We start from the raw sequence: 16,982 nt of genomic DNA, 5'->3' as shown, positions 1-16,982 counted from the left end.
AGTTCCTTCATTCTGCTTTCCTTGTAAATGGGACTCTTCATTGTCCAATGTGAATGAAGAATACCTTCAATAAAACACCCATCCAGCTCCTCGGCTGTAATGTAGCCTCAGCATCAGCCACTGGCAACTTCACATGTAAAACAGAACTAACTTCTGCTTTTAGTCTATCCCACTGAAACTGTTTCATGACTAGCTTAAGGCTCATTTTAAAAAAATGTAGGGTTTTTTTTTTTTTAGAGTCCGTTTTTTCTCTTGTCTATCTGTCCATTTTTATGGACAATGTCACACAGTAGCAAGTCTCTCTTTTGAGCTCTTAGTCTCTGATGGCTGGATTTTCGTGGTGTCTTGTCGAGGTAATCCATAGAGGTAAATAGAAATACACACCAGGAAAGCACCCACGGAGAAGGTAAGAGCTGGAAGGAGACAAAATAGTTTAAATAAACACCGCTGTATAAGAAGAAATCTTCAGAAAAGTAAGCTATATAAATTCTGATGATATCTGAATGACAGTATGGAAGTTACTCAAAACTAAGCAAGACAACAAGCTGTTAATAATTCACAGAATCTAGACTTGTCCTCTGTCACCGAAAACTCTTGATTATTTACAGTTCCCACACCATTTCAGTTAGTCTCATATCAGCAAGAACATGGTGATGGTCAGAAAAGCAAGTGTGAAACATCTGCAGTTCCAGACGCCATCCAACAGGCATATGTTACAATAAAAAAGACACAGTGGATGTGACAAAGTAGCCTGTGGTAACACATTTGGTTTGTCTTTCCACTTCTAAGCAGGGTTAACAAACACGATTGATGAGGCTTTCACAGAAAGATCACTGTCCTGGTTTCAGCTGGGGTAGAGTTAATTGTCTTCCTAGTAGCTGGTACAGTGCTATGTTTTGAGTTAGGTATGAGAAGAATGTTGATAACACACTGATGTTTTCAGTTGTTGCCAAGTAATGTTTAGTCTAAAGTCAAGGATTTTTCAGCTTCCCATGCCCAGCCAGCAAGAAAGTTGGAGGGGCACAAGAAGTTGGCACAGGACACAGCCAGGGCAGCTGACCCAAACTGGCCAAAGGGGTATTCCATACCATGGGATGCCACATCCAGTATATAAACTGGGGGGAGTGGGGGCAGGGCGATCACCGCTCAGGGACTAACTGGGCATCGTTTGGCGGGTGGTGAGCAACTGCATCGTGCATCAGTTGTGCATTCCAATCCTGTTATCATTACTGCTGTCACTTTACTAGTGTTATCACTATCATTATTAAGTTTCTTCTTTTTATAGTCTATTAAACCATTCCTATCTCAACCCAGAAGTTTTACTTCTTTTCTCCCCGATTTTCTCCCCCATTCCACTGGGTGGGGGGGAGTGAGTGAGCAGCTGCATAGTGCTTAGTTGCTGGCTGGGGTTAAACCACAACAATCACCAGTCCAGGTTTGATTTGTGTCAGCCATGAAGAATATGTTCTGCGCAAGTGAATTTTTAAAACTAGTTGTGTTTTTCACCACTTTAAGGTGCAATTTTTTCAGCCAAACACCAATGATTTTCTCCTTATGCAAGCTTTCCTTAAGTCTCATCTCACTAATGCCACATCAGAAAGCTAGTTTTTCCACCGTTACACCATACCATCTTTGGATTATGGTAGGAAAGTAAAAAATACCCAAAACTAAACAGTGAATGACTGCGCAGGAGCTACTGGGTACAGCATCAGACACAGACTTGATCAGGGAGAAAATCCATTGTAGTTGCGGGACAGCCCAAACCTGCGATTTCCTCTCAGAAATATTCACCATCTCAGTCATGACCTCAGCTGCTGTTTGACTCGCTCTCAGGTGGTGGTGTCCACAGCGCACAGGGAAGGTAAAAGTTAATGCAGTAGCAGGTATAACTTAACCAGGATGTGTAAAACCCTTGCAGAAATAGTTGAGGAATTAATTTGGCACTGGCTCTACTAAAACCAACAAGAAACGATAACTTATCAACAGCAGTCTCAGGTAAACGGCTGTATCACAAACTAAACTGCATCAGAAAGTGATTCATGAATAAAGCTGTATAAACTTGTAAGCTCTTTAAAATCGGAAAGAACCTTTCCGCCTGAGGTTGTAGGATGCCTCTGAAAGAGCAAACCGTGAATGCCTTTGAAAGCACAGGATCACCAGGCACCTTGCGTAATGCAACAGGGATGATATGTTAGTGCATAGGAGTCCTGGAGAAGACTTGAAGTTAAAACCAGAAATAATTCAAAGGAGGCACAGGTGATCGCTTTGGTATGAACTGTGTGCAGCCTGCTGGCCAGGAAGGAAACACGCACATACCATCAAATCAAAGACAAAAAGGCACTTACTTATCTGGAGGCCAAAGAGGATGTAGGATGCCACAGTAGAAAGAACAATGGCTGCCGCTGCAGAAAAGCCTTTCATAATGTTATCTGTGTACTTAACAACCACCGAAGTGTAGAGGCCACCAACGCTGGCAAGAACTGGAAAGCAGATGACATATTTCTATTAGAAAAGGTGCAGCAGGTTACTCTTGAAATGATGCATTTTACTCCACCGGTGTATTCCTTGTTTGGGCTACGTCGTCCTAATTGGTGATTTAACACAACATTCAGCAAAATAGGATGTCTACGTGGCATCTAGATCAGATATGACTCACTTAAAGTGGATCTGCTCACTACTCAGTTATTAACACTGCTGTTTCAGCACAATTTTAAACTGAACAAGTGAATAATTTCCAAGAAAATGATACTTTTAAATAAAATCCCTCAAAACACCGTAAAAAACCCAGTGTGTTAGACTGAATTTGTAGCTTCATGCCATCAGTTCTATCATAGTTAAAAAAGCAAAACAATGTAACAAGACCCTAAAACCACAAGATACTTACAGATGACAAACCAGACGTAGTATGTATAGCCATAGAAAAACCCTTTCTCATGAACTTGGGCTCCGTCTGACATGTACACACCGAATAAGGTCACCACAATCCCAGACAAGTACATCTGAATGTTCCTCACCCACAAGGAAGTATCTGAACTCTTTACAACCTTCTCAAAATAAACTCCTGAAAAAAAACAAAACAAAACAAAAAAACCCAACGGTTTCAGTGAGATGAAGTGTCATCTTTAATGATTCAGCATTCATAGTGTTTTAAAGCCACACAAGACTACTGGAATCATCTTGTCCTACAGACTGTTAAGCTTCACAGAAGTTCCCAATGCCAAGGACCCAACAACACATCCTACAAAAGCGTGCCTTCCACAACAGGATCATTTTAATGGGTACATAACATCAAAAATAGATTCTATTTCTCTTTACAGTTGTTGTAACAATGAACCTCATCGACAACTGAAACTACTAATTTCTGCTTGATTTGCCAGGCTTCTGTCCAGCAGAGTTTCTTCTGTACAATTCTACATCAGAAAAAAGTGTTTCACCTTGGCACCTGGTATTTTATCCCCCGGACAGTATTTATGTATTTCAGTATGATGTAGAACTTTTTCTTTTTTTTCCCTCCATTGGGATACTTGGCAGTAAAAAATTAAAAACAGGGGTGGGACTATATTACCTCAGTACTGAAAATTCCTCAGAAGCCTTGTGCCTGCAGAATACTTGGCAGAGTGGTGATGTTCTGAAACCACCACTTCAGTGGATTACAAGAGCAAATCAAAACCGATGCTTTCTGCTAATTGAAACTACAGATTCGTTTTGAGGAAATGGAATTCATTTTAACCTAAAGCTCTTGTTCACAATGCCACGCTGATGAGTGTGACTTATGCTCTGAATTACTGAAATTCCCCAAATACTTTCTCATTAGTACTCGCTAGTACACACTCAGGAGGTGTAGGTCAGACTAAAAGGCCGACATTTGACAAGGCCGTCACTACCTGCCTTTTTAACCACTGCTTCCACACCAGGACTCTGCTTATCTCTGGAATTTCCTCAGCATTTGAAAACACAGACAGCAGTTTGCAGGACTCTCATCTTCTCAGCCACTTCCACGAGCTTCTGTTGCGATCCCTACTGACTACAAGTTTACTGCTGATTAACATCACCCAAGATCCTTCACACGATATGAGAAAAGTATATGGAACTGACAAAGAAGGCACAGAGAAAAGACCTGTGGGTTAGAAGCCCTAGGCACACGCTCCTCTGGAAATCCCCAAGTTAGCTTCAAGGAAGGTCTTGCTACTCTTTTAGTCATGAAAAATGCAATTTATAATTTCATACAGTACAGTGAATATTTATGGTGAATAAATTAGAGAACAGATTTATATTTCAGGGGTTCAAAGAATAAAAAAAACCCAAAGAAATATGATACTATCTCATATGAATATACATTTCTGAGGTCTAAACAACAATATCAACAAAAAACCTAGTATTGTTAATGACTGCAGTGTTTAAAAGAACCCACAGTAATCTATCTTGAGATTTCTGCCCGCTGAGAAGACCCATAGAGCACAACCAGATGTAATCAATGTACCAGAAATTTGGCTTGAATATGAACCATATTTGTAAATTTTATAAACTAAAAAACCAGTAAGCAAACCAATGAAACCATGCTTTCAGATTTCTGAAAATGCATAAAAATTGCTCCACTAGGCAAGATGGAGGAAAGAACGGGTGCTGTTTAGGAGAAATCACTCTTCAGTACTGTTTCAAGTCACAAACGATCTGGCATTATATATTTTCCAATGCTTCTATAAGCATTGTTGGGCCCCCGGATACTCGGAAATTATCACAGGATCAGCAGTTGGAAGAATAAAGTTCCTTTCCATCTCTGAAGGACAAAAACACATAACTTTTTTGACTTTGCTGGAATAATATAAAACACTTAACATGGTCAGTCCAGAAACTGAAGGTTTAATGCCAGAATAACTTCTTATGTGGACATGGGAAGGAAGAGGAGGAAAGGAGTTTGAATAGGATTTATGTTTTCAACATGTAAAGCCCCAAGGGCACAAGGAGCTCCACTGATGAAATATTCTGTCCTCCCAGCTGCCTCCAAGCTACAGCTGTCAGTGAGGAAACGCCCAAGCTGCAATCCTTTTGCAGAAGAAAGCTGTATGTGTCTAAATCCTCTAGAGCCGCCTACATTAGCCTTTTCAATGGTCTGAATTTGCAGACCTTTAGAAGCACAGCTGTCTACCCGCGTTAGCAGAGAAAGCTAGAGAGCTTTAGGAGACTCCACAGGCTTCACAGTGAATGCTGTATTTTGTCTCATAGCTTGGGAGCATCTGTTGAAAGGAGTAAATTTATAACCTTCCAGGAAAAGTTGATTGAGCTCTACAGTCTTACTTAGTATTTCTGCTTCAAAGTGCCCATTTCACTGAGAAGACACCGAACAAGAACGACACCCTCCTCCTTTCTTCCCCTGCCAACCAGAATGTTTTCTACGAGTAACAAGCACGTACGCACAGCACAAGATTATTCTTGCAGGATTGTACGGTACTAGAGGTGGGTGATAGTACCTTGTTTTGTTACAGAGGGAGGGGGAAGAATCCAGTTTACAGCCAAGGAAATATGCCCTTGTGAGCCAAATTTCAAATTAAGTAGTAATTTGATTTTCCTTATTTCTCCACACCAGCTCACTTGTCCTCAAGTTCTGGTCTTCTTCTGCAGAAGCCAGAGAAAAACTACTCTGAGGGGAAACACTGGTTGTAGAACAAAACCAAACCAAAAATCCTTCATGAGGTTCATCTAGGCTTCCCGCTACTCATCTTTCTCTCCGCCTTACTCATGCTCCCTCTGCATCTCAGTTTGATTTACCACCTACAGGACTACAGCAATGTGTATTTCGGGGCTGAGTTAGCACAAGAACTGAGCAAGGAGCTCAACTGCCCTTATAAAAAAATGCAAGTATTCCATGTGATCACCATAAAGGAGCTATTCACTGTAAAGCCAATTTTATAAAATTGATGTACATTAATTAATTGTTCGGAGTGAGTCATTATGGATGTTCCCCCACAGTATTATTCTAAGCATTTGAAAGACACTTCCACTTGCAAACCAGCATTCTAAGTTGCATCACATAAAACCAATATTATGTGCTCCTAGTCATTTGCTTGACAACTGGAGTAATCATGTCACGAATCTGCCACGATTACTGCAACTAGAAGGTAATTATGGGCAGAAGGCATAAAGTCCTTTTTTATCTTCTAATCAACAAAGACTGTTAACTAATGTAGTGTTCCGTTTTAAACAAAATGAGTTCTCCAGCCCTTTTGTTGTGACCTGCGTACAGGAATAATACTATACCTGCAAATCCTGAACACAATACAGCAACAGCAATCGCTCCAAACCCTAGCCATGGATTCTGCTCCACCTGCAACATCAACCATTATTTTAAAAAGGATGCAACACTTCAGTAATTTACAGTAATCAATCCCAGAGCTACTTTTTTAAGTACAGCAAAATTATTAGCATTTCATTACAGTATAAAATGTACTAGAGCTGTCCTTCAGATTAGCTCAGTGTAGCTGTGTGGTGTTTCATTTTCTGTGTGTGCTCTCACCAACCCTTGCAGTGCTCAGAGGCACCATCTACTTGGCTGTGGCCAGTCTTCCCAGCTGCATGACCTGCCTTTCCCACTAACTCCACTGACCAGCGGCTAAGACCTAAGAAACAGAAGACACTTGTTTCTTCCTGGAACAGGATTAGGTCAGTGCCTCTGAAGGGTGTGTTTAAATGACATACCCACACCCACAAGGCACTGGAGTTTCCCTCCTAATTCCGCCAAGTGCTTCCATTCCAAGTTCTCTGCTCCAACAATTACAATGATACCAGGGCCAACTGCTGGAAACAATGTATTACTCAGATACTCCTATGATGGTCCCTTAGACTGATTATGATAGAACTGTGGTAATTTATACTAATTGTAGCAATCAGTTGCCTTTCCAACAAGTGAGACTGGAGCAATACCGCAAGCCTGCCTGAACTGGTACACAATAAATGCAAAAGTGAATGATCAAACTAGTGGTTATGTTGTAGATGAAGTGGCTGGAAACAGGAAAGGGATACTGCTGTGTAGAATGTAAGGGACCTTACCTTAATCCCAGCTGCTGTGAAGTGAAATACAAAGCATAAGGCAGTTTATTCTTCATTGTGAAGCAGCATAATGTGAACTCTTACCTGTACTTTTGTAGCCTGAGCAGGCTTCCACTGAACAAGGGTAACACCACCGCACAGCATGAAGACAGAGAACCACTGCAACTTACTCAGGGTACGGTTTAGCATTAGGACTGTACATAAAGCTGTACAAGGGATCTTCAACTGGTATGTCACCTAAAGAAGATGGGAATATAGTGTAGAGGATGTGGTTTTATAAACTCCTCCCAAACAAGAAAATAAAACAGAGAATTCAACTACAGAATGACAAATAAAATTTTATATTCATTGATTTCCTACAGATCCTTGGTGTTTTGTACCATTGCCAATTACAACGAAGTGAATTTGAAGTGACTCTAGCAGTGAGTGGGTTAGCTCAGAAAACCAGAGCACTGCAACAGAGTGTATGTTCTGAATGTAACAAAGCATCATTTGGCTTTTAAGACTGAGGCTAAAGAGGGTACCGTATGCTACACAGATACCTAGCACACATGCCTCATGAAACCGTAAAGAGAAATGTATTTAGAGATCAGCTACTGACAAAAACGTGTATTACCTGGTACACCGCCGCATCCAAGTTGCTAAGAGCCACAAATGCCATATTGTTTTGGAGAGCATACACCAAAGATGGTACACTTAATTTTAGCAATTCTGTAGGACTTCCGAATACATTTTCTTTTAAAGATGTTATTAACCTTGTCAGACTTCCAGTTTCTCTGCAAAATAAAATAGGAATATAAATGAGGGCTCTCCTAAACTGATATTTGAAACAGAAATCAAATCAATGAATCCTTTGGGAAGGCTGAAAATTTGTTCTCAACAATCAGTTGTACCTTCTGCTCATTAAAGAAAAATTAATTGGGAAAAAACAGTGAGGTTATCAAGTAGAAACCCCTGAAGGTGAAGAAGACATTCTGGAACCAGGAGGTTAGATGCATTAATGTGTAGTGTAATAAAGTAAACAACAACAGCAACCAGGAACACTGCAAACAGTGGAAATAAGGCACCAACTATGCAGGCAGTGGGACAGAAGGTTGTCGTTCCCTCCCCCTTTTTTTAGGGGGGGTATTAATATTTGTGTGTGATGTCAAATGTCTGTGATTTTCCAGATCCCCTTTAACGTGGGCCTCACAGTACAGCCAAAAAAGATGGTATCCTTGCACACTGCTGAGCTGAAAACACCTCTCATTCCTCAGCCAGCCCTGGGTTCCTCTTCTCACCTGTGCTGCGGGAGATGCTGGACTGGCACCAGCACACACATGAAGAGGTCTGCTGGGGCGTGTGGCAGCTCCCTGTCACCTTGCATCTTCACGCGTCTCCTTCACGTAATTACAGTGTGTGCAAGAGCAGGCAATGGGGAAGAACCTGTTGCTTCTTGCTGCTGTCCCCTTTTGCGGCTTGCTCCTCAGCTTATTAAAGCTGACCTCTGCATTGCTAGTTCTCCCTTATCATTTTTACATCAATGTGACATTTCTTGCTTACTTGTCGCTGCCACTCAAGTCCTCCACTTCCCTTACCAGCTTTCCCCAAGTCCCATGTTCCCCTTTCCATTCTTCTCTGGCTTGGCCACTGACAAATACCAACATCCAAAATCACTTCTGTCCCCTCCCACAGGCCTCTCAACTTGCAACCTGTATCGCTCTTGAATTTAACACTCCTTTTGCTTCCATTATACACGCATATGAACAAATGGCTCACATCCTCCTCAGCGCCCCAGGAGCCCAATTCCCCACGTTTCACCCACATCCCAATTTCTTTCTTTTTCACAAATGTACATCATCTACCTGCCCCAAACTCTTATTAGCCATCACCAAAATTAGCAAACTCTCTATGCCCCAGGCTCCTTCATTAACCACCTTATTCCTGCATATTTTCCATTCCTGATCAACCCCTGACTCTGCGCTCCAGGTTCTTAAACTTTTCCTCTCCAAAGATTTATAGACTCTCTCTTCTCATGATCATTCCAGCCAAGTTTCTCTCCTCCCTTGCCTTCCTCCCTGCCTGGCACCAAGCATATACCTCCTTTTCTCCTTTCGTTTCTTGTAGTGAGAGCAGTCTTTATACAGGCAGCTACAAGGATTCTTTCTGTCATTTTCCCGTAACAGAGAGCACACACACACACACAAAAAAAAAAAAGAGTCAGGGGCAGTGCAGTTAGCAAACAGAGGTGAGTATGGTTTCCCACACTCTTGCTGTACAATCGAGGTCACATGTGAAGCTCTGTCCTCACATAAGGGGATACTTCGCTTGGGACAGACTTGGAGACACCGAGCATGTCACAGAGGTGTCTTCTGCAAGACATGTCAGGCCACAAGGCACAATCACTGACATGAAAATCTATAGACAAATAGTACTTAAAGCTAAGTTTGCAATACAAGGAAGGGGAAGAGTTCATGATACAGCTCACCATGGTTAATTGCACTAGACAGAGAACTGCATAAAATTCTACGAGTCACGGACATTATAGGCAAAATCATTGGTTTACTTATTCCTCAATGTATTTATTATATTGCCCAGCACTGGGAGATAAGCAGTACAAGAAAACTAAGAGTTCCTGGTAACACCCAAGTGCTTCTATTTCAAATGTCTAACTGCAAATAAAATATAACTAGTGCAGATACAGTTCTCTTACTCTGTGAGAATGAGAAGTCAAAAAAAACCCAAACCACACAGTAATGGTGGCTTCTAGTCAATACTAAGGTGGGCTGTCAAACAAGAAAATAATATTTAAACTATACCTGCTTCTGTTCCAGACCATGCTCGGTGAATTAGCTGGTCACAAATTTAAAGTCAAATCTCAGCAGTAATAGTAGTTTGTGAACCTCTAACTGTAAGTTGAATTCAGTACAAAGATCACATGGAGACAGATTTAAATCTACACAAAAAGGAATTTAAAACAAGCCTCTGTGTACAGCTGCTAATGCAAAATAAGGTCCCCAAAGATGTACGTTGCAAAATCAAATAAGAAAATAATGAATGATATGGCTCGAATTCAGTGTTCTTCACATTGATCTAGATTTGACTTAAAAAACATACTCTGTTTTTTTAATAGATCTGAATAGGTGAGAGATACTAACAACAATCAGTTCTGCAACAGAAACCTGCATTTGCTAGAAAAGCTGAAGTTAAAACTAGAGTTTGCAAAGCAGCTCTACTCTTCTTCATCCATTGCTAAGTAATTAAGTACCATCTAAGAATGTAGACAATGTAATTACCAGATGGTGAATTGGACTTTAAATAAATATGAGAAGTTGAGAGTATAATTGAGTAAACAATTAACAGAGCTTAAACGATCATAAACTTCTCTTTTGAAAGACAATCGTTTGGCATTCATCCATTCAACGTGCCTTCCAGGAGAAGCCTTAAAAGTAAACACAGCGAAGGTATAGTGTAAGAATGTGTAAGAAAACAAATTCTGCAGCCAGAACAATGCGAGAGTCACACTCCAGTATCCTGTATGTTGCAGTGATCAATGCTGGCTGTTTCAAAAAGAAAAAGGTACCCACCCAAATGTATCCCACTGTACAGAAAAAACAGATTGTATTCTACCTTCTAACTGGTTATTAAACTACAAAGGCACCTTGCCTTAGGTGAGACAAATTGGTTAAGACTTTACAACTGGAGGAAGCTGTAAAGGAGACACTGCAGGAAACTGTGCTGGAATTTATGCTGCTCAGTATATTCATAAGTGATCTAAAATGGGAGATTGCTAAGAAATTGGCAAATTTCGCTGATTATACTCAATTATATGTGATATCCAAAAGGAAACTTTCAATAGTTGCCAAAGGGTCTCTCACTACACCAAGCAGAATTCACCAGATCTTTTGCCATCTGGGAAACAGCTGTTACCTGGACAGCAAAGGAAGGCATCCAGACCCACCAGCAAGAGAGACACCCTACCAAGAAGAGGTGAGCACGGCCTGATGAATAGTGTCTGCCGGTGCCCATCTCTCTCTCAATGATGGAGAAAAAAACCCCACTAGCTGACCAGATCAGAACAGAAATTTTAACCTTCAAACAGCTCAGTGAATCAGATTCATCCCATTTTAATTGGCAAATAAAGCTCAGTGGTCAATAAATGAGAAAGAATCATAGGAAATGACAACCCCAAAATAGAGCAACCATCTCTAAACCAGTTACGGGCATTTGGGAAAAAGATGCGAGTAGCTCTCTGACAGCACCAGCTCAAGGCTCAGCTGTGTTCAGTGAAATGAGCAGAACATTACAAATCCTTAGGAGAGGAACCAAGACCAAGGCAGAAAGCATCTTCACCCCTCTGCCTAATGCCATCGCATGTTCACATCCTGAATGCTGCATGCAGCTCTGGATCCTGTTTCAAAAGGAATGTAACAATACTGGAAATGCTGTGGAGATGGGTACTAGGATGATCATGGAAAAATTAGACTAGGACTTCCAGCTTAGAAAATATATGAGTGATGAAAACACAATACAGATCTGTAGACATATGAAAATAAAAATGAAGGGAGAAAGATTATTCATGATGTCTGCCAACACAAGAAGACAGAATCCAGTGAAACTGCTAGATAAAGCGTTTATGGAAAAGTACTTTCACATATACTGTGTAATTATATTGCAGAAGTCATTTCACAGATACAGTAGCGGCTAACAGTTCAAAAAGAAACTGGACAATCTCACAGAGGACAGGATCGTTAGGCGCTAACAGCCACAGCGTGCACACAGCATCCAGGCCGGGAAATCCATAAGCTTCTGCCACCAGCTAAGGAAAGCTCAGGCCGTGCTTGCCCTATGGCCTATACTTCTGTTCTAAGCATCCTCTGCTGACTACTGTCAAAGGAAGGATGATGGGCTACATGGGTTTTTGGCTGTGCAGGGCTGTTCGAAAAACATAATAGACTTCTGAGTTAAAAGTAATTGCCATTTTAATTATATCAAGGGAAAAGACCATTCATATGTTTAACGAACACGATATTACTGACCCTGAACAAAAGGCAGACTGTTTAGCCTGCTGAACTAGGCCCCTCTGGTATACTATAAACAGCCTGGGTCCCAGGTGCACAAGAACAGATTGAGAAATTATACACACAGGTGAGGCTACCAAATGCCACCCACAGGTCCCTCACTATTGAGAAACATGGGCTGCTACAGTCTCCAGAAAGCAGACTGGATCAGAGTCCACACTGGCCACAACACTGTGAGAACCACAGCACAACCACTCGTCAGCAGAGACACTTCTGCCAACATTTTGTGCTGGCAGAGTGAGAAGCCCAGGCTGCATAAAAAGAAAAATAGAAGTTTGCCACTGGTCACACTTGCCTTTTCTAACGCATTACATTTAATGAAAGGTTAAACAAAAGGCAGCTCGCCACAGCTGCCTTACCAAATTCAAATATTGTCTCATTTCTAAAGCAAGTAAAATGCCATTTTGATGTTATGTAGAAAGATCTGATAAAAATCTGAAGTACACCATGTGACTTCATGATCCTCTAGCACAAAACAGCCAGCCTTCTGATGTACCAAAAGCTACAAAGGGATAGGCAAAGACCCTAAAAGAACAAATTCTACCACAACAGCAAGAACTAGGCTTTGGAAAAGTCCACAATATAAAGATTCTTCCAAGGATGTAGCACAGGGAAGCTGAGAGGAAAGACAGCAGACTGATGGCCTCCCTACGCCAGACGCTCACCTGTGGACTAAAGTTCTTGTTCGTAGTGGCAGTCTGAGATTACAGAAACTCCAATATTTTCTGACCACAGTCTTTCAGCATTGGTTCCCCAAGGTTAAGAGAGACAGCAAAATGTCTGTCTGCAACATTGCTTGGGAAAATTTATGGGTAGGAACATTACAATTAAATATAACTCAGCAGACGACGGCTCATAGTCCAGGTTTCATCTGCACGAATATTTTAAAGATCCGAAACATCGCAGATAATCCATGCTGACATTTGAACCTAATCCAAAGCATACAAAAATAGAAAATATGTAGAAAGGACACACCTGAATATTGTGCTGTTTACAAAGCAGTTTCAGTTGAGAAGGACTCACAAGCTCTAACCCACTCTAAAATGACTCTTCCACAGCATGACTATACAGCCATGTTCTCAAATGTATCCGTACTTCGGTATCTGAGAATCTGAGGTTAGAAGCAAGGATTCGTTTTCAAATACTGATTAGCATTCCCATACTTACTTTGCCAAGATGCCGACACTCAAGAACAACTTGATAACTTCAGTGATGCACACAGCCGTCGTTGAAAAGTAGAGTTCTGTATCCACTGTCCTTGTGTACCGCAATGCGACTGTGTACGTTGCAGCAACCAGGGTCATCACTGTGAGGCAGTACAACTTGAACAGTAAGCTGACATTTTCTGAAAGGAAACAAAGATGATGACTCAGCATACCCTTGATTTTAATTTAAGAACTGCAACAGGGTGTTCTCCAGCTGGAGGACTGTATCAAATACTACTGTGGCAGCATACAATAACTACAGTGTTGTGAAACACTTGCTATAAAAAGTTTAAGTCAAATTTTAAAGTCTCTTCTCAAAGAAGCTCGTCTAGGAATTTCAGGTGTTTGAAAGTAAGGTGTCCTCTTGCCCTCATAATCATCCTTCATTCTAGAAAAACTAATCAGAGACTAACATTTATCTGATAGTAATCAAAAAGTCTTTCTGTGCTTTCCTGCTCTTTAGCTGACAATAAGTGCTTGCTCTTAAAGGGAAGCTGATCCTCTCCACGTAGTATACTGAAGTCTGACACAAAGAATGTTGGCAGACTAGTAAAAGCAAGGAGAGAGGAAAAGTTCAGTATCAGCAAAGGGAATCAATCTAGCAAATCTTAAGAAATAAGGCAGCATTTCCTTCAGCCTTATTTTCCACCTAAGTTAGTAGAAGAGTTTGGTTAGAACAGTGACAGGACTTCACACAAAGGGCTTCCTTGAAAAATTATTCACTGTAGAAAACACTAAGGTTATGGCTTTCCAAGTAAATTAAACCAAACAAGGACTATGTATCATCTGTGTTATCCCCTGGATCTTCCCCACTGCTATACTCCAACAGTAGCAATTCTTCTAACAGTTTTGCCCTGGACCAACTACTAACCTGCATAATTTGGGAGTCAGCCTGTCCCAGGTCTACTGGCAAAAGGCAGTTTTTCATACAGCTGCCCTCCTCTGAGGCCTGAGAGTTTCATCGGGTGGACGAGGCCAGGCCACGCCAGTTCATTCCCATGTCAGAGAATGGCTAAGTCTGCATCCGTACCGATAAAGAGAACAGTGCACAACTCCAAACAGGACTTCTCTGCATGAAGGCACGAGCTACAACATGAGACATGAGCAAATGTGTGGTGTCTACAAAACCATTTTTCAAACTGGCAAATTATTCTTTGTTATGTATGGCATCTGACAGGTGGATGTTGGTCGTTCAGCAGCATCTTTCAGGCAATTATCTGTCGTGTTCTGAATATCCTAACGAAATGTACTTTAATTAATATAAGTTTATGTTCCTCCGCTGATTAGGGAATGAGCTAACAGATAAGCTCCGGGCAGATTTGTAATAACTTTGTTGATTTAAGATGGGAATGAATTGCTGAATCCAGTGCGACCGATGTTTTGGTTCATTTTTCTTTCAAGCCAGTGATGTCTTCTGTTGCATAACATTTCTGCAAGGTACAGTTAATACCTCCTGCTGCTGCAATCATTTAAATTAGCTAGTTCCTTATAGATAAAAATCTTACCTACGTCAGTAACCACTTTTAAAAGGTAGAGCCAATTAGTTTTTGGACTAACAATGCTTAAAAGAGACTTACAAGCTGTAATCCATTTTCAAATTAGGTTTGGATTGCGGGGAGGGTGGGGAGGGGCAGTGGGAATCCAAGGGCATAACAACCAGAAAATAAAATTAACCCAGTCCAGTTTTACAAAAATGTATTTTCTAATGATACTTTAGTGCTGACAGAAATTATATTAACCATGTGTTTTTACACATCAAATTTAAGTCTACGTACTACCAAACTAAAACTCAATTTAATCCTTGCCTATATTAACTACTCTTTAAAAAATAAGCAAGCGCCCCAATTCGGCAACAGTTTGCAAACTTGGGTAAACCAGATGCAGCAGGACATAATGAATCTAGTAAGCACAGTAGGCAGTTCTAGCGTTATGTAAAAAGCTACCTGTAGTTAGTTTTTAGCCTGAACATTTCTCCAGCCTGGCTCACATGCCTGCATCAGTACTAGTGCAGCACTGGGGGCAGAAGGAAAGCATGGCTGGGGCGCCCATATGCTTCTGCTGCTAAGTCTGAACTTCTACCAGCTTCAGGAAAAAAAAAAAAAAAAAAAGAAGAGCTGAAGGAAGCTGTTGTTTCTTTCCCAGAGCTTCTCTCCCTGGTTTCAGTAAACCCCACTCGCAAGAAACGATTTCCAGCAAAAGGGACCAGACAGGCCAAAAGCCTCAGGATAGAAACGCGGGCCTCCCACGCATCTCCTGGAACCACTCCGCCGGGGCTCTTCTCAACGGCAGCCCCGAGGCCAAGCCTGGCACACGAAGCACAACCCGCAGCCCGCCAAGGGCTGCCGGGGCGGCGGGCACCTCGCACCCGGCCTCGCACATGCTGCGGGGAACCCTCCTGCTCCCGGGGTTCCCCCCTCCCCGACCCCACCGAGCCTGCGGCCGAGAGCTGGCGGAGCCCTCTGCGAGGCCCCCCACGGGGGAAGCCGGCCGGGGGGCAGGCGTCGCCTTCCTCAAGGGTTTGAGCCCACCTGGCTGGCCCGAGGGCTCCGGCCTCGGGACGGCCGGGGCTCTGGCGCGGTTGCGCACCCTCCGACGGAGCCCCCGGCTCCGGTGGTGTTTTCGGGGACGCCTGCGGCGCCCGCAGGGTGGGTGCCGAGGAGCAGGGGGGGTGCCCGCCTGCACCAGAGACCGGGGCCTCACGGCCTCGGGCGAAGCCCCAGAAGCGCCGCGCCGCTTCCCGGCGCTCCCAGAGCGGGAACCGGCGACGGGAGCCGCCACCGCTCCGCAGCTCGGCCGCGGCTGAGGGTGGTCCCGAAGTGCGGAGGCGCCACCGGCGGCCCCGGGCCGGGCCGGGCCCCTCACGGGCGGCGGGAGGGAGGGCGGGAAGGCGGGTCGGGAGAGCCCCTCCCCGGCGCGGCCGCGCGCGCCCCCTCACACCCCCTTTCCCCCCGCCCCCGCGGTGGTGGCGCCCGGCGCCGCAGCCCCCGGCGGGGAGGACGGTTCCACTCCCTCTGGGGCGGGGGAGGCGGGGGGGGGGGGTCGCGCTTCGCCGTGCGCGGGGCGGGATCGCCCCCCCTCGTCCCCCCTTTCTCCGGCCGTGCCTCCCTCCGAGAGCCCACGGTCCCCTCCGGCCAACCCGCGCCGCCTCGCCCCCCGCCGCGCCGCCGCCCTCACCTTTCGGAGGCGACATCGTGCCCGCAGAAGGCGCCGAGAGCGCCGGGTCGGAGCCGTCGGCCGCGCCCCGCCGCTCCTCCCATCGCACCATAGAGCGCGGCGCGGCTGCCTAGAGCGCCCCGCCTCCCTCGTTTCACCATCGAGTCGGAGGCCCGTTTCCGGCGGCGGGGCGGGCGCAGGGCCCCGTGAGGCGCGGCGGGCCGGGCGGGCCGTCATCAGGGCGGCCCCGCCGCCGGGGAACCCCCGGGTGGTTTTAAACGGCGGTGCCGATGCGTGCAAGTGACCGAGCACAGCCCCAGGGCCTGCGGGCCGCCGCCGCCCGCCTCTTGGGGAGCGGCCGCCCCGGGTGTTTGCGCCCCGCGGCCCGGGCGGTAACGGCCCGGGGGTCCCAGGAGGTGGTTCCGCCGCGGCCGGACGGGGAGGGGGGTGGCAGCCGTGCCTTCTCAGCGGAAAGGAGAGAGGACGGAGGGCGAAAGGCGTCTTCGCTCACCGGTTTTCT

The 16,982-nt window shown here is 44.2% G+C and overlaps 1 protein-coding gene across 4 annotated transcripts; it reads right to left on the bottom strand.

The window, feature by feature from the left end:
* Window positions 1-6: 6 nt before the first annotated feature.
* On the bottom strand, window positions 7-16,551 carry SLC35A1 (solute carrier family 35 member A1). Of its 4 annotated transcripts, XM_075046575.1 has the most exons (10): window positions 16,484-16,551; window positions 15,253-15,391; window positions 14,181-14,395; window positions 13,272-13,449; window positions 7,661-7,820; window positions 7,129-7,281; window positions 6,256-6,322; window positions 2,885-3,061; window positions 2,346-2,480; window positions 7-413 (listed from the first exon to the last, which is right to left on the bottom strand). In XM_075046575.1, the coding sequence occupies exons 4-10, from the start codon at window positions 13,406-13,408 to the stop codon at window positions 283-285; spliced, it is 960 nt and encodes a 319-aa protein (XP_074902676.1). In that variant the 5' UTR covers window positions 13,409-13,449; window positions 14,181-14,395; window positions 15,253-15,391; window positions 16,484-16,551; the 3' UTR covers window positions 7-282. The 4 variants fall into 4 exon arrangements, with proteins under 4 accessions (XP_074902676.1, XP_074902677.1, XP_074902679.1 ...); XM_075046576.1 differs by lacking the exon at window positions 14,181-14,395; XM_075046578.1 differs by lacking the exons at window positions 14,181-14,395; window positions 15,253-15,391 and having other exon boundaries at window positions 16,484-16,514.
* Between the last annotated feature and the right edge of the window lie 431 nt (window positions 16,552-16,982).

Source organism: Buteo buteo, chromosome 15, assembly GCF_964188355.1.
Source record: "Buteo buteo chromosome 15, bButBut1.hap1.1, whole genome shotgun sequence".
NCBI classification, from domain to species: Eukaryota; Metazoa; Chordata; class Aves; order Accipitriformes; family Accipitridae; genus Buteo; species Buteo buteo.
Note: the sequence above shows the minus strand (reverse complement) of the source record. Positions and strands in the feature narration are given on the sequence as shown.